Source organism: Ciconia boyciana, chromosome 10 (genome assembly GCF_034638445.1).
Source record: "Ciconia boyciana chromosome 10, ASM3463844v1, whole genome shotgun sequence".
Taxonomy (NCBI): Eukaryota; Metazoa; Chordata; class Aves; order Ciconiiformes; family Ciconiidae; genus Ciconia; species Ciconia boyciana.
In genome coordinates this window covers 9,949,427-9,968,004 of record NC_132943.1, presented here as the reverse complement: position 1 = coordinate 9,968,004, position 18,578 = coordinate 9,949,427, and the positions used below count along the sequence as shown (strand labels likewise).

Below are 18,578 nucleotides of genomic sequence, written 5' to 3'. Positions count from 1 at the left end.
TGTGATCAATTGTCCAAAGACTGTACCTTACTTCAAGATAATTGGATTGTAACTTTAAAAAACATCTCTAAAAATACAAAAGGTGTATCATTGTGATGGCGTGCTTCCCCCACCCCCGACCTTTATCTCCCATAACCCTGCTCAGGTGATAACTACCAGTGATGGTCATAATAGATGCATCTGGTCATGATGGCTGCATCCGACTCAAAGTGGATTCGGGAGACAGATAACAACACAATAGCCAAGGACTATTGTGCAATGCACCCACCTAACCACAGTGAAGAAACTAAAATCTGTGGTCAGTATGCAAATATGACTATGAGTCAATCATCTTACCCCTATAAATAGTGAGCAGCCCAAGAGCCCTTGGAGCTCTCCTGCACGGCAGCAGGCTGCATACCAGGCTCTCCCCTTGAGCAGGGACGCCTCTCAAGGTTACTCCTCGAGGTTGAGAGATTCCTTGCCGCAACACACCCTCGGTAAGTGACTAATAGCATGCTAAACTTTGAAATCTTAGCTAAGTGATATAAAGGATTGATTGCGCATATATAATCCTTTAGACATAAACCATTGACCAAGTCTGGGACTAGGACTGGATCCAGCCGCACCTAGACTCCTCTCTGAGAAGGAGTTTAGAAAGCAAAGGGGTCCTTTTCTGAACCTCGTGACTCAACGGGAGGGTCTCCCTGACACTTTTGTCTGACCCTGTCCTCTATATAGTAAATAATCAAGCATACCTTGCCATCGAATCTTGTTAAATAACTGTCGCATTGAACTTTGTTAACTCCCTATTCTATATCAATAACGTATATTTTTCCTCCTCTCTTACGAGTGAAGCGCACTCTCACTCCAGCCGCGACAATTGTAATGGCAGCATAATTTACATAGAAAGTGAAATGGATGAAGACCAACCTGCCACCTAATTAACTCAAGTGTAAATAGAAGATGAATGATATGTACTTATGATAAAACACATCTGAAAAGCCTGGGAAAGTTCTAGTCATATGATTAACTTCTTTCCTTATCATTTGCAGATGTGGATATTGTTAAAAGGTAATTAATAGAACTTTATATGAATGACCCATCTATTAGTTTTCATTTCCTTGTAATTGCCTTTCCCCTCCCCTACGCTCCCCAGAACAATCAAGGACGATAATAAAATATACCTATTCCATAAGGAATACTCACTTGCAGTATTACTTGTACTGTGCACGCTAACAACTGGAACTCCTGGCCCTGTTTTGAGGAGAGAAGAAAAACAGAGGAAGCGTAGGGTAGTTAGTACTCAGTATTTCAGTCAATAACAAAGAATGAGAACACCAGTAACCACGTAAGGCCAGATCGTGGAAGCCCCATACACATGCATACACACTTCGAACACAGCACTAACTCCACTGGTGTCTCTTGGGAGGGACACAGGTTAGACTACGGTACCAACAAAGGGTGAAATGGAGACTGCCTTCTGCCTGTTCAGCAAGCAGTCTAGACCCCTGCAGCTAGAAGGAGCTTATTTTTTTAATCTCCACATTTTAGCTAGAAATGAAGAATAAAAAAATTACAGAGGCACTTAATGGCACTGTCTAAAATATAGCAGTTTGACATTCAGAAACAGTAACTTTAGGTTGACTGGGAAGTGAATTAATGATAATATTCACCTATGTTTTCTATGGAAAAGCTACAGAGGTGTTGAAAGATTATCACATATTTCACTTACTTATCAGTTTAAGAAGTTCCTTTGGTACCTCAGCTCTGGAAGACCAAGAGCATCACAGTTAAATCTAGGTGTAATGTAATCTAATCTTATTTCACGGTAATGTCAGATGCTATATTTCTACTGTACCACTGAGAAACTAAAAGCACCAAGAACAATTCTCCACGTTAGTAAGTACTGTGCAAATGCACAAGATGGCATGTGAAACTGGGGTGACCAAACATTCAGCATACCCTGAAGAAGAGCTGAGATCAGCTGCTCTGAGGACTCCCACTAGTGTAAACTTGCAAAAGAAAATGTTGTGTCCCCACCCCCAACACGGAATTTGTACACAGGAAAGTTAGTTTTATCTCGGTGAGACAGGAGTTTGAATTACATGCAGGCAGTCACTATTGGGCTAGGAAGGATGATGCAGAAAAGCTGAAGTCCCTGAGGACCCCATGGCAGATGAAGGCATGGACCCTCTGAAATTAGGAGTTCAGACTCCTCTTTTTTGGAGAAAAAAGATTTCCTTTGAGAGCAGTTCAGAGACAGAGCTTAATTTATGTTTTGAGTCATCCTGAGGAGGTTGTGTCTCTCAATTAATTATGGCATGAGCCTGGGGAAACTTAAATACCTGAAATAAATAGCATGATGCCATTCACAGCCTCTGACAGCCTCCACTGAAGATTTTTATCAATTTCATTCTCTGCCTCAAGGGAGACTATTGACAAAAATCTTACAGGTAGATTGCTGACAAATCAAAGCTTTCTGCCTTAGCTCTTTGAAAGATAATTTCTTCAGCTGTCTCTTTTTCTTTGTTTTGTTTTGTTTTTCCAGCTCTTTTTTCTTCTTCTGAAGTTGTCATTTCGCTTGGAATTCCTATTTAAGAAAGACAGTTTTTGGAGGTGAAAGCATTGGCATTTTCCAGGCCAGCTCTATTTCTCATACTAAAAGATGGAAGGATGATGACAGATTTTGAAAAAGAGAGATTACAGTAGATTAAAGATCCGATCAGAAAAGAGAAAGACAGACTTGTGTTACAGGCATGTGTTACAGCTCATCAGAACTAAGCACAGCACTTGGATTTCCCACTGACCTCCTATAACTAACACTAAATCCGCAACTTATTTCCCGCTGTATAAAATGGGAAAAACAATTACTCCCTTTGTGAAGTATCTTATTTGAGTGGAGAGATTACCATCTGTTAGTGTTTATGAAGTGCTAAAGGAAAAATCAACAAGCAGTGTGGAAAATAAGTGTAAAGGACGCACTTGCCAAAACTGAGAGGCTGTAGAGCCGGTCCTCCATATACCAGGCTAGAAATAACTGCTCACTCAAGAGAGTCTCTGGAGGTGGATGCAGCTGGTATATTGAGACAGATCTCCTGGCTGAGGGTAACTAAGAAGGAAAAACTATCCTAATAAAGGTGCTCACGGGTAAACAGGAGGTGGAAGAATTGAAACTTGTGTAGATCAAACCAGGCCGGAGTTCCCCCAGGATTTTTCTGGGCAAATTGCTTTTTTAACAATTCAGTCAGGCTTTTTGTTGTTGGAAAACAAGTGTGTATGCATGTAGGTGTGGTGCCATCCGTCTCCTTGAAGCAGTTTACCTCGTACTCTTAAAAGCAACTCCCTGCAGAAAAGTTTTAATACCTGTTCTAGGGTGATGCTGCCATCAGCTTTGATATTGTTAAGCATCTGCCCCACCACAGGCATTTTGAAGAGCTGTGGCAGTACATGAGGGCCACACTGCTGCCATAATTGTCAAGCTCTGACAAAACACAGCACCTCTGAATAACCCCAAGTTGACAACTATACATTAATGTTAGTGGTAGGAAAACTTAATGATGGTGTTTTATCATCCCTGCCCATCATCTGCAGCTTAGGGCAGTCTACTGGTTGCAACTCAGTGGAGTGTAAGTTTAATCCTGGGAGGATGATCTACAGCCTTACCAGCTCAAACAGAGAACTGCCATCTCCAAAGTCACTGAAAGTCATGAGCTTGTGAGCAATTTCATGTGCAACCTCCTACTGGTATCCACATTTTTATATCAAAGGAACACGTTAAAAATTACAGGCTGAATATACTTTGCTAAAATACTAACAAGAAGCTATGCTTTTAGGCCCTAGCACATTGCTGATTCAGGGCAAAAAAACTCTTCCCGATTTACCAACCCTCCCTCTTGCAGGAATCCGAGACTTTCCCCATAGGGAGTATGTCAAGCACAAGGGAAAACCCTGCTTAAACCATGAGGAGCTCATTACCAGTGCAGTCTTTACTCAGATAAGGGCCTCAGGATTAGCTCCATAACTTCTGCCGCAGCTTTAACTGTGTATAAACCATACAGCTGGTATATTTTTTTTCCTAATCAGCTATGTATTATAGGTGCACTTCCACAAAGAAAAAAAACCAACCACAACCTTATTTTAGCCAATATATATTCATTGTTTGTTTGTTTGAATAGATTCAATTCTCAAGCAGGCAGATATTTTATTTTTGTGCAAAAAAATATACAGTTGCAAAAGAAATAGAAAAAATGCATGCAAACAGAATGGGCTATTCACATGTATTTCAGATGAATTGTGTTCTACTGTTTTCAGTCTGATGCTAGTTGAGCAAAAATACTGGGAGAACGTTGTCTGTAAAATACTGCAAGTTTCAAGGTCAAAAGGTCTAGCTATACACTTTATTATTGATTGTCTCATGCTTTTCTGAACCTGTTTTTATAATCTTACTTATCTATCAGTGTTTATTTCCTGGGTGTAGCTAATAAATTTCTCCGTGTGGGATGGTTCTAGTTTTCTGTTTATACATACCAGCTCTGAACCCAACTGGTGCCATTTAGTGCTACTGGGATGCAGCTAACAATAAAAAGCTAAAAGCTATTTATTGCAATTCTATTGATAAAGAAGATCTGTCTATGTGGATTAACCCATACCTGGTTTTTGGTAGATACTCACACATACATATACACATATGTGGGTAAGTGTGTATAGATATACTATACGCATACATTTATACACACATAGAGACACAGTGTTACAGAAAGCAGGCCCTCATTTTTTAACTAGGCACAGTTGCACAAGATCAATCCCAATACATACTAGAATGAAGCTGTTACAAACCACAGTACCATCACTATAAATCCCACATTTTTTGGTGAAGGATTTTTATTCAGGGTAAATTTAAAAGTCAATGTCCTTTACTAGGACTGAAGGGTTAGGATTGGAGCAGCTTTCTGATATCACTTGTTATTTAGCTTTTAGACAGAACATCTTTATTTACAGTCTCGCAATAAGCTCTGTACAGAACTTTGAGTAATCCACTACTGAGCTAAATGTTAGACTCCAGCCTAATGCACTTCTCAAGGGAATACATTAATTCAGAAGCAAACACAGTACTATTACATGCTGTGCATTTGACTTACCTTTACAGTGCAGTAAAAAATGCCTATTCATGGGGCTAAACTTTGCACTGAAGTATGTGCACTGATCTTTCAAGAAGTTGCATGAGAGACACTGACGATTCAATGATCCCACTGTTGATACACTGGGGAAAAAAATGATCAGAAACATTTTCCATTGGAATAAAATACAATAAACCAAGAATTGGCTCACCAGAGTGATAAAATTTGTTTCAGTCCCTAATCTTGCCAAAATATCACTGTCTTTTCTTGTGCCTGATGCAAACTGTTTTCAGATGACTCAGTGGACTACTGTTCTGTAAACTGGGCAATGTGGATAGGATCCAAAACTTGCCCAAAGCAGAACTGGAGTTCCAACAACTAGCAGTGCTGCAGGGTAACAATGTTAGCAGGACACCATGACAAGTCTCATTAGCTTCAGATTGAAGCACTGAGGTTTGTGTAAGGAGGAGCTGCTTTGCCCACACACTTTAAATTGCATGATTAGACCCCATAAATATTACTTTTATTTAGAAGATTTTCACTACTTTTAAAAACACAGTGATATTACATGCTTGCATTTAGGTTTAGTTTTTTAGATGCTTATAAAGGAGTAGTGAAGATGTAAGTGGTAAAACCATTTTGAGTTAAAATCTTTTCTGTTTTTTAAAAAATGTAAAATATATTCGGCATTTTTAGTTTTGAAAAACTATGATTCTTTCCTTGTTACAGCTCAAGTGTACTAATTTTTACATAATATAAATGGTTACCCAGGCCCCAAAGCAGCAATTAAGCTCACAGAACATCATCATAGCACTTATGGCTTGGGATGAAGACGTTGTTAACACAGCCCCATGTACTTCTTACCTATGTAGCTGTCTTCCTCTTGGGGATTCTTCAGTACTTAAGAAATAACTGTGCCCAAAAGACGAACAAAGTTAAACTCAGTTTGGTAAACTGTCTGATTTGGGTGGTGTTTAGAGAAGTGAGAGATGTCATAAATAACATTTTTTAAAATTAAAAATTCCCAAATATACATGAAGATCAAATATTTATATATAAACCTAAGCTCCACGATTAAACGTAGACCTAGTATACAGAGTAGTTAGTTCAGATTCTATATGATTTCATATTAAAACAGTCATGAACACAGTATTTCATGGTTTCTCTTTAATTCCTGTAATGTCCAGGAGCTCCAGTAGCAACCAGGACCCCTTCCTGCATATTACAAATACAGAAGAGAAAGTTTCTCCTTCACTCCAAGAGTTTGCAATATAAATACAAGGAGTAGAAAAACGCCACAATGAAATTATATCGTAAAATACAACAGGCCTTATGATACCCAAAAGCCTTTTTGAGCTGTAGAACAACTTTTTCTTCTACCTAGAGACAGAAGCTAGCACCCTAGGCAACGGTTTACACACAAGGTTGTGTGGGTGGAAAGAGGCTTAGTAGAGCTGCTGCAAGAATATCAAGACAAGTCCTTGGTGTGTCCCAGATGAGATCCCCACAAAGTTTCTGCTTGAGAGGCAGAAGGAGGGTAAGGAAGTCCTCTCAAGTGGCTGAGAAAACCCACATGCAGTTTGCCACCTCTCTGCAGGCTGAGTGCATCCAGACCTCATTTTTTCATCTGAACCTTAGAGAAGTATAAAGAAATTCTCCATGGATATATTTTCAAAACCCATGGAAGGACTGGTCAGAAAGGGCGTTTCACCAGTACCAGTGGAGATGATAGGCATTGTTGCAGCTTCAAAAAGGTCCTTGCTGAAATATCATTTATTGTAAAGAAAATCAGAATTAGACACATCTGTTTATTTTTTGCCATGTGCAGATATACACGAAGACTAAGCAAGATCCACTGAAGTTATGTGGAGCCTTCAGATATTTTGTGTCATTTCTTTACCGCTCCCCAAAATCACCAAGCATGTGCTGCATTTCCTTCCCACTGGAAGGATTTGGAAAGATTTCTCCCTGAGTGATCCGGGTGAAAATCAGGGGTTTGGATAATTGCTCTACATAATTTGAATTTATGAGGTTGAATCAGATCCCGAAACAAAGTCCAGAGATCTCATGCAGTAACCAAGTAAGCATGAAACTGAAGATTTGGGGATTTTATCACGTAAAAATTTACTATGATTTCTTTTCTGAAATCCAGGGAAGGGCCACCAAAATGTTATTACTGCTGTATTGTGTGTTGATTTCTTTTACTTAAAAAATACAGTGAGTCAACTGATGTCTCGGTATGCTCCTTTCCCTCTGCATAAAAACACACAGGGTAATACACTGGCAGGTAAATTGTCTGATAACTGCATTTTATGTACTTGGGAGTGTAAAATTTATGGTAATGCTCAAAAATGAAAGAAACATTGTTACTTAATTTTAGATACACTATTTCCAGTTAAATGGATTCCACTTTAATAACTCAGATATTTTCATAAACAGACAAAGAGAATAGTGCTTACATCTTTTGAGTATTCTCATCATATGCCAGGATTTTGATAACTTCCCAGTTTCCTGATGTCAGGTGTCTCACACTGATTTGTTCACTTTTAGCCTGGAGAGAGATGGAAAATATTAACTTTCTTGTTACATTTACTTGTTACACCTTACTTGTTACATTTTTCTTTGCCTAGCAGGATTGTCTGCATGTCATTACTGATTACATCTTTCTAAACTTTAATGTGCAATGTAACATCTTTAAATCACAAACCTCACATTTTGACAGGCCTGAACTTCAAGCATCCTTTCCCTCCCATACATAAACTTTTCAAAGTCATTAAAATCATCTCAGTTTCCATCACAATTTTTCTTTCAGTTGCCCACATGCCAACAGAGAATACAAGTCCAATACTTCAAGTTTTGTTTCTCTTAGTGTTTCTTTTCCTTTACAGAGGCATAGCAGGGGAATCTAACTCAGACCCCTGTAACCAGAACTCTGCACCACAGTGTGCTTGCCAAGCTTTCACATTTATCACATGCTTGTACTGAGCCAAGATTACCGCAAAGATGCTGTGCCAAGACAGGACACCAACACCACCCTCATCCGAGGAGGCAGGCAAACCTCTACGAGAAACGCACCGCACAAACTCAGACACAGAAGTTCACAGGATCTAAACCTAGTTAAAGTCCCTGCTCTGCCATGCACTTTGGAGAAGCCTCTCTTTATCCTGGGTCTATAAGGAGAGTCTAAGAGTAGCCTCCAAATTTTGGCAACTGAACCAAATGCTTACAAGTTGGGGAGTGGCCCTAGCTCCCTCTCATAAATTGTTTCTATCCCAGCGCGAGCCTAGGAAAATAACTGCTACAAGAGGAAATTCAAAACCTCTCTCAAAGAAAGCGATGGTAGTTTTCTCAGCCAATGCACCAGGAACTGAATCAGGAAACATCAGGATGCAACGCCTATCTACCTTGAGGTAAAACCAAACTCTTTGGCTGGAAGCTGCAGCAGACTCCTCCTCAGACACAGGTTAAAACCAATGAAACCTGAAGAGTGAGAGCTCATTTGAGAGTGCTTCCTAGTGCAAAATGTAAAATTCTTGCTTAGATTTCTGAAGATTAAAACTTCAACCATGAACATACTTGAAGAGTGTTCTTTCTGTACTAGGGCTATGATGCTTGGCCTGGATAAAAAAATTCCTAGTTTTCAAATTCAAGACGAATGTTGCAAAGAAAAGAAGTGATACTTCAGCTTCTATTTCAGCTTTACTGGGTGCAACTGAGCAGCTGGAGTTACAAAGGAGGTCAGAGGGAGGATTTAATGGTGCTTTCTGGCCTTGCGCCCTGTGAAACCAGAGCACCGGTCCACACAGTGGCCTCAGTCACAGTGGCCTCAGTGGTTATGTGGCCTACAAAAAGTTATAAAGGCAAAAAGTTTTTTTTAATCCCTGTATTTCTGAACCGTACCTTGTAAACTCTGAGCTCTACATCAACAGCAGCAATAACTAGACAGCAGAAAATGCTCAGGGACACCTATGAGACATGTCTGGAAATGGCAAGGCAGAAACAAGCCCCTTAGAACTGATCTGTTTTCTAACAGATCCACGAAGAATGAATGATGTAGTAACTCTATGACAAGTCTTGCAAGTACCAGCTGAAATCAGGTCATTGTGCTAGGTGCTGTACATGTGTTTGTGATGATGGTTCCCTTGTTCAGGAAGGTTCTCATATTCAGTGCTGCCTCCAGGAATGATTAAAATACAAATTAGTGATTTATTATAAGTGACTATTTCTTCTCTAGAGAGACAGAAGCTGCAACTATTGAAAGAGATATTTAAATATTGAGATCACAGAATCTAACAAGAAACAGCAATAACAAGCCCAGCCAAGCGTTAATAAACATGGTTATTTTTCAAGGTTACAGCCATAATACATAATTTATGAAGCTTGCAGGAAGTTCTTGCCTTGATCCATTAAAGTTACTTTATAATTCCTATTGTGTGGTTGGAAAAAAGAGAGTTTCTAGAGTTGCAAAACCCCAAGTAAGAAATTTCTAGATACATAACACGGTTCAATCCCATTTTGAGATTAGTTTCTTTTAAATATTTCATAAGTTACTAAAAGCATTTGAAAACAATAAAACACATATCTAGTCCTCTACATTCAGACAGTAAATAATATATGATAGACAGTAACCTTTTAAACAGTAACCTCCCCTTGCAAGAAGATTTAATTAGATGCTTCTGCTAACCTGCTTTGATTATATTATTGACACACGCTTTTCTAAAGTACAGTCAAAGAAATGCAGCCCAAGAAAGACCATAATTTTTCAGCACTTGTTGTAAGATTAACAAATAAGCCTCAGTGATTAATCTAAAGCGAGCCATTAAAATTTACTTCTTTGTCACTGTATGTTCATGTTGGTTCTGTTTTAACTTTCCTGTACTTGGAGGCTGATTTCTGTTAATGAACTGGTATCTGTACTGAGTAGCACAGAGAAGCAAGGAGAATCTGAATGCCAAATTCCAACGTTATCCGAGCTCCATCACGAAAAAACTGTGATCACCTGGGTACCGGCGACCTGCCGACTGCTTTAAATTCTGCAGGGCACCTGTTATGCCGCTGTGGCTCTCACAAGGTGTGACAAACATCTGATGTGACAAAAGACTTTATGTGCAACGGTTAATATAATTTTTATGCCTCCATGTTTGCTTTAGAAATAATGGACAATCAGATTAATGCAGTGTGTAAAACACATCATATAAACACATCTCCTGTCCTTTATTGCTCTGTATCAGCCCCATTACCACGCAGAATGTTGCTTATTGATGAGTAATGGTTGATACATGGGTATCACATTTCCTCTTCTTCTCAGGAGCAGCTACGTACTTGAAGCCAACTTTGTCACTGGTGATACCATTCAGACTTGTTTATTCATGGTGATGGCGGTCAAAATAGAAGTATTTTTTATTTTTGGAGCTGTACAGTACCCAGGGCTCTAATTCTGCCTGAAAGGGATAGAATACTAAACTCTTAATCATAAATTTGAGTTTAAACATTATTCTGGTGGGATTAAAACATGTATTTAAAAGTAGGTATATATTTAATTATTTTATTGAATAGGAGTGGGCTTAATCTTTGCTTAATATTTTCCTGAATTAGGATCACCTTTCCTGGGCTCTTTAGTAGTGAAAAATGTCAGAGCCTACAGGTTTAAGGCAAATTGATTGTATTTGTAACATCCTTGGGAATGCTCCAAGTTAATTTTTAGATCTATGTCATTATTATTTCATATATTTAAAGATACTTATTCATATTGGGAAAGAAACCAAAATAAGACTCGATTGACTAATGGTTTTGTTCTGGTGTGAATTTTTGTGTGGCTACTGTATTAATACACCTTTACCAGATCATTATCTGAGTTACTGTTTTCTTTAGAAGATAGAATTTGACATGTCTGATCACTTTTTTCTTGTCTGATTCTTTCTTGATATATTTACTCTAGTGAATGAGTATCTTGTTCTTGTTTCTTCAGGTTAAATTTTCATTAAAGTTCTTTTGCTCTTTTTCTGTCTGCAGTACACTACGAACATATTTCAGACTTAATAATGTTCATACCAGAACACTGTCGTAAAGGGAGATAATAGAGTTGCCTGGTGCCAAGTCTGCTATTTTGATGTTTTGGGTACCTTGATAATCCCTCCTATGTCATATGGCTCTGCTAAAGTACCTGGATTAATGCTCTGCTGATTTAAATAGATGCCTTGGAGTGTTCCGTTCCAGGGCATAATTTCCTTTATTAGTTCATCACAACTTCATACTGGTGACCTTCAAAGTGATAGTGCAAATTTATCTTCTTTCAAATTCTTCTTTGGAAAAAGCAATGACCCTGGGAAATGGAAGCCACTAGAAAATGTTGTAAAGGGTAATAAAAGAGTCCTAATTTTCACAAAATTTTAAGTTTTGGGTGTTGCCTCCCTTTACTCTTGTGTGTAAGACCAGAATTATGAATATTCTGAATTGACATTTAAAATCATACGTATGCATATATACTGTATATGAAGAGGGTAAAATGAGCATTTCTGCAGGTCTCTTGAATTTCTGTGGCTATAAAACATTATTATTGACAGAAGGGTTTAACAAGAAAACATCTCTGCTTGTTTGTACAGGTACAAAGAAAACATGGCATCTTCCAGAGAGAGTACTTTGGAAGTACCTTGCATTTACAGAGCTTACGTGCCACCACAGCAGAGGTCTAAGAAAAGAGAGAGTGCTCCACTTATTCTGCAAGAAGTTATAAATATGTCCCTCTGCACCAAGTGACAACCTGGACAGGACAAATGACCATGAGACAAGTGTTCAGACTCTACTGAAGTGTTAAGCCTTTGCTTGGGTCATGTGTCCTCAGTAAAAGTCCTAGATGACCACTGGGATATTAAAAATAGCCTGAACCAAAACCTCACCTGAACAATAAACATGGCTATGTGGTGAAATTCGCCCCGGCCTCCCTGCTTCACTGGGACAGTCATGAAGAACTTACTGCCGTCCTTGGAGAAAACTGGTTCTTCATTCTATAAATGTAAGATTGTGTTAGTTTGTCACTCTTTCCATTAAACTCCTTAACAAAGCACCAGCTTAGGTTTTTTGCCTCCTTGGTTTTGGTAGTTGCTGTGCTCATAAGACAACTGGAGAAAAACCTTTAGATTTTAAATATATTCTGCTAAGATTAACAAAAATGTGGTGGCTAAAGGTAAATGTAGTTCATGCCAGTAGTTACCGTTGTGCAATCTTGTCCTAAAGCATGGGCTACGGCCCTTGCAAAACTCTCCCTCCCCATGAAAGGTCTGGTAGTCTGATCCCTAATGCAGTGGGACCTTCCAGGATACATTCCTTTACAGACATACAATTAATGACAGAGATAAGTCCTGCTAGTGATGAGGAGAACAAATGTTTCCATGGTCTGGACTCAGCAAAACATTACTAAGTACACGCTTAACACTCCATGATTTTGATACAGTTGTATGGAAAAAATAAGCACATTGAAGTGATATTCTGAATCATGGTCTTACCATAAATTGTAGCCTGATGTGATACCATCTCTCTATGTCTAACTTTACACAGAAATATTAAAGGAAAACGGCTTGCTATAAAAGCGTAGATTTTTAAAAATGATTTCTCATTTGCACATTGCAAAATGAAGCCTGAAATGTATTTTAAATAGAATGTGTTTCATCCATTTATTGGATAGCTCTTCTGAAGCTATGAAAACGGAATCATTTGCCGACATATTAGTTCAACATATTGTTCTGGGTATGAACTTAGAAATATTCTTATGCATTCCAATTATACTCCGTATGACCTCTAATCTTTGAAGTCCTTTGGGTTTAATTTGGTGAAGTTCTTTTTTAATCAGAAAAAAATCAGCACAGTATATAGGATATGCTTGGAATGGGATTTGTCTAATCTATCTTTAACTATCCAAGAGTTTGGTAGTTAATCAGCTGGTCATCTAAGTGCTTACTTAACTGAATGCAGAGATTGGAAACTGAAGGGAACATTGCCTCCAAAACACAGACAGGTGTCTTAGTTCGAAGGGCTGAACTGCTTGCTGGAAGCACATATCTGTTTCCACCACTGACACGGTCAGCTAGATAGTGGAATGTCCTGTGTGATGCTAAGTGACAGGATTCCCACTACCAGAGAAACAAGCTGCCATCTGAATGTTTACACAGCCACTGCTATAATCCTCAGCTGTTAAATTAATTTAGGATCCTAAAAAGTATTCAATTTTAAAAGGAATGGATTTTAATGGCTTATAAAATACAACTAAATAAAAATGACGATGAAGCAATTCCACATTATACACCCAGAAACAGCATTTATACTACACCTGTTTAGGAAGCCACAGGTCTGACTGCATTTCGTATTTCTAAAAAAGAAAAAATTGCTTTTATGGAATAGCTATAGATCAAAAATATTTCCCACATTCAGCAAAAAGTCTCTAGCTATTTCGTGTTTTTTTTCTACTGTGTTACAATCTTCACATCTTCATCGGCACTTACACTGAAACAAACGATAATTTAATTACAAAGTCAGCTGCTTTATTCAGAGTTTTTGGTAGAACACCACAGGGGACCTAAGAATGCCTTTTCCAGTCCTTTCTGATTAGCTATCAAGAAGCTTTACACAGGCAGTTCTATTTGTTTTTTGCCTCTAGGCATCATCTGACAACTGGATATTTTAGGTCCTTCATCAACGCTGGGCAAACAGCCAGCATCAAGCTCAAAGTGTGAGACCTTTTCAAATCACAATCCCTTGCTTTAATGGGTTGTAGTGTGGCATTAGTGAAGAGAAAAAAAATAAATGCAAATGATTGTTTTTTATTGGTCACACTCATATTTCACATTATGCCATCGAAAAAACCCCCCCAAATACCATGTATACATTGTTGGAAAAAAATATAGAATATACGTCAACTGTTGTAAATTGTCACAGTCACGCTGAAGTAATGAAAATTTATTAGCTACAGAAGCATCTGTATATATATGGCCTGAAAAAATGAAAAATCTGTAGCTACTATAGCAGCTGGTTTTATACAGTACTTTTTGGAATTGAGAACACGTGCAAAATGCTAAAAAAAATTTAAAAAAAGAATAGGTTTACCATTGAAATCAAATGGTTCGGTACAATGTTAAATTCTCACAATATGGCCCTTCCTCATCCGTTACTGAATTCAGGATCACCTTATCCCAGCGGAGGAACTGCCCAGGGCTACAAGCGTGAGCCCTGTCTGAGCTGCGCTCACTACAGTGACACTGCATCGCTATCCTTCCTCATCCACCTACAAGGTCCTTCGCTGCACTTTATTTCTTCTGGAGTGGGACTTCTCAATCTCCCTCTCTCTTATATTATGTCCTGGATTACAGCTCCCTGGACACCTACTTCAGACAAGTCCAATTGACCTTGGAGCACACAAGGGTTTCCTTTCAGAAACAAATGCTCACAGTGGCTCCCAACCAACTTTCTTAATAAAAGGGCACAAGGCTTGCAGGAACCAGGTAAAAAGCACCCAATCAACAGATCTCCATGTTCACAATCTTAATCCATAGTTTGGGGATTTATTCACAGTTTCTGAGTCAGGAAAAGCAAACTGCACTATGTAGCAGAAGAAGCAGACAAGCTCGGAAATAATCCCTAACACTTTAACATGACCGACTTCAGTAGCAGACACTGATGGGAGCCTTTTGACTCAGAGGCCACACTTGGACCTACATTAATCACTCATAACCATTTACACTGCCAAATTATACCCTCTAGTTTGGCGCATCTGTTGGTACTGATATTAACACATATAGAAAATATTTATACTTTTAGCTGGTTCTGGGAAGAGATCGTGACTCAGAATGGGAAAGTGGCCAACTGCATTCAAGATGCAAGACTGACTGTGAAAATGAATGGAGAGATGTAATGCAGGAGTGTCAGAAGTCAAAGTCTGTGTCAAGGGATGGGATGTGGCTGGATCCAAATAGAAAAACGTATTTCAGCTTGACTTACATTCAAAATGAAATATCCCTGTTACCTTTCAATTTTATTCTTTTTTAAAGTTATTTAATTCTGCTATCAAATTTGCAGGCATTATCAGAATTTTACACCCTTTCCTTAAGCATATGTAAGCTGTGAGAGACAGAAAGATCTGAAATGAAACTCTGTATGGGGAGAGAGGAGAAACCAGGCAGCTGAAAATATCTGACGGAAGACAAGCTTGTCACTGTGCTAGCTATAGCCAAAGTACACGATGTTCAGCAACTGCAGTTTCCACTGAAGTTAATGAATGAACAAAGCTTAGTAATTCTGAAAATGTCACTCAAAGTTGCTAATTGCATGAAATCATTTCACCAGATTGGGAATTTTCTCACATCTATTTCCTCCCTGTTGACTAATTATATTCAGCTTGCAAATACTGCATCTGCAAACTGATTTCTGAAAATCGTTTCCTCAATATGAAAACAAAATGCAGGAAGAAACCTTGAAAAGAGAGCTTAGGAAAAAATCCGACTTACCCTGCTGCAAGCCCCAGTTGTGGTTTCACAAACCGTAAGGATGGAGATATTCTGAGGTCTGTTTAACCATCTCACCACAGCTTTGGTGTTGCTTACCCATTTCACCATGGTGATGTAATATTCCCTAAGTAAACATTTGAAAATAAAATGTTCAGATCATTCCTATTTCAGATTAGACATTTTTTGTTTAAAAAATATACAGTTCATCAGATGCTGGATTTCTACTTCATGACAGTATCAGTACTGAGGATGGAGAAAATAACCCCAAATGCCCAGCAAGTGGGAAGGCTCAGTCCTTGTGAGCTCTTCCCCTGGGAAATTTGTGCCCCGTTAGCACCTCCTTCTCAGCCATTTGAAATATATAAACTTTACCAAATGCGAAGCATATACTTGTGAAACATCCATTTGTGAATACACATGAACCATGTACGGGCTGGCCAGCTTAAAAACGAACACTAAATTCCAACAGAAGCCAATATTTTCCCATACCAAATACCTTCAGAAGACACACATTTTTTTCAAAACAATCCAGCCCTACTGCCAAACAAACAAGAAAAAAAGGTCTGTTAGAGGGCAGGCAAGACCACTTTAAAATGTCACTTGTTATAAAATAACAAGTATTTCATAATGGGACTTCTGCATAAGGGGAAGTCACACCCAGCATCGGCGCGTGTCAGCTTTCATTTTAACAAATAGCTCATAATATCAGACAAATTGTCTGTCCCTCAACGACCCTGGCTGAGCAAGGGAGGCTTCCTAGGCACAGACTAATGCTATGGAGTCTCTGCCTCCCTCCTCCCAAAAGCCTGTTAGGCTGTCAGACTGGGGATGTTACAGAGGAAGACCAGTTGCAGCTTGTCACCCCAGCCAGGCTATTCGCTTCACTTCTCCACCCGTGGCAGCTGGCAGCTTTCACAGTCCAGCTGAGTTATGTGTGACAGTTGAGCGAACTTGTCTGGAAACTCAGCCCCCCTTTAAAACAAGGGTCTTAGCTTGCGTATGATTAGGCTTTTAATCTAATACTGATGGAGATCTCATTATTCTTTGACAACACATATTTAATAATGCATTCAAAAGACTTCTTACGAGATGAAAGAGGCTAAGCAGTGCCAACAGCGAAGCTGTGTACAACTCTGGTGCTGCACACAGGAGATGCAGGAGACAGCAATTCACTGCAGCTTCACCCAGCCTCGGTCTGGTGCTATATTTGAAGAACATAGCTGAACAACCCAATATGCCAACTTTCTTTTAGCTTTTATGTTTGACACTTAGTAAGATAGATATTTTCACATGTGGATACCAGAATGATGACTAGAAATGGTGACTTCAGGTATATTCTGAGTTTAATACTTACGTTTTTTGGTTTAAAAAGCTTTTTAACTTACTGAGGAGCAAAAATGTATGCCAAAAATAACACAAGACCTAATACGAGACCAGGTGACACAGCCAACAAAGCAATGATCCAACAAACAAACCAAAGAGTGCAACACCAAATCTCAGGTAACTGGTTCCCCACAGCAGAACTCAAGAAACAAGAGTTGAAAACTTCTCCCTCTGCAGTCATGCCTTCATAAGGCCACCCAAAACCACTGCAACTGTGCATCCAGAAGCCTGAAGATAGCTAAAAGGAAATGTTCAAAGCATATATATAAGGACTACCTCCCTCTACCGGTACTTAGACACCAAGGTAAGACAGCATCCACTGATAACAAAGCCCAAATTATGCCAGAACCAAATTCTACAAAACAGAGCCTGAGCTGTTCCATTTGAAAAAGTCTTCAATGAGGGATGGAAACAGGAGATTTAATCATTCAGAATCCAGCTGACATAGTAATTAATAGTCCAAATCAAACCAATACATCATCTTCCATCACTGACATAAACTCCTTGATCACTGAAGTGAAAGCAAAAGATAATTTAAAAATTCCTTTTTTCCCCCCCTTTCATCAACTATGCATAAAAATATGTTCAAATTTCACTACAGTATGACTTGTTTAGCAGGAGTGTAGTATAGTGTATATACATATGCAGAAACACATACCCTTCTGAAATTAAGTACTGTCTCCAGGTAATGTTCCTTTGCCATTCACAATTTTGCAGTTAATCTATTGTTTCATCTATACAGTGCACATACACACATACAGAGTAGTGTTGTTGCAGGTCAACAGATATAACCAAGTCAAAGTTTGTAGAAGAAAATCATGTTTTATTAGATTGGCTGATACAGTTGAATAAAAAGAAAAGAGAAGCCTGCAGGGCAAAAACTGTTTTAGTTGTGAGGAAGCTGCTATCAGTTTGTGTCTCCAAAGTTATCAGGCTTTTTTTGCAACTAATCTATTGTTCTAGTAATGAAAATAAGCACTCTTTCTCTTCCCCTCCAGACCCAAATATACAAATGTACTGGGATTACTAGACCCTCTGCATCTGTACATACATTAAGTTTCCTCACAACATCACTTTAAAGAGGAAAGACTATGATTGCTTTCTGGACAAAGGACTGAAGCAACATATAAAGTAAAAATTTACACTCATTTTAGATCCTCAATTTGATACCCATTTAATTAGGTGCTCTACAGCACTTTGCATGTTCAGAGCACAACTTTCATCCTTGTTCAGGAGCATTTCTTAAATCAGACTGTGGATTAATTTACTGCGTGTCCAAAGAGTAACAAACACAATTACCGATCGCCTGTGCAATGTTAGTTTAAACTCAGTGTATCACACAGGGGCTGCGTGGCAGAGACAGAATCCAGTCTTAGCATTCAATTGGCCTAATAAGAGCACACTTTTCTCTTTTGCTGTGGCTTGTTTTATTCAAGCTGTCTCTCCTCACCCCACCATTAACATTCTTTTTCCTACACTTTGTGTAGCCAGTTCCAGAGTTTTCCTTATCGATCCCTTTTCTCACAGCAGGGCCACTGTAAGGTGATCATGGGAACCATAAAACCCATTTGTTGATACCCATCTCCTCTATCCTCACCACTTC

At 38.8% G+C, this 18,578-nt stretch overlaps 1 protein-coding gene across 1 annotated transcript in view; it reads right to left on the bottom strand.

The window, feature by feature from the left end:
- Positions 1-18,578, bottom strand: part of DPP10 (dipeptidyl peptidase like 10) — a 564,363-nt gene that overhangs the window by 21,938 nt on the left and 523,847 nt on the right. The window contains exons 11-17 of the mRNA XM_072874221.1: positions 15,593-15,716; positions 13,423-13,461; positions 11,996-12,103; positions 7,559-7,650; positions 5,964-6,011; positions 5,121-5,242; positions 1,189-1,236 (exon numbers count right to left, since the gene is read on the bottom strand). Of these exons, the coding sequence (XP_072730322.1) occupies positions 1,189-1,236; positions 5,121-5,242; positions 5,964-6,011; positions 7,559-7,650; positions 11,996-12,103; positions 13,423-13,461; positions 15,593-15,716 (581 nt within the window). The remainder of the gene's footprint in view (positions 1-1,188; positions 1,237-5,120; positions 5,243-5,963; positions 6,012-7,558; positions 7,651-11,995; positions 12,104-13,422; positions 13,462-15,592; positions 15,717-18,578) is intronic.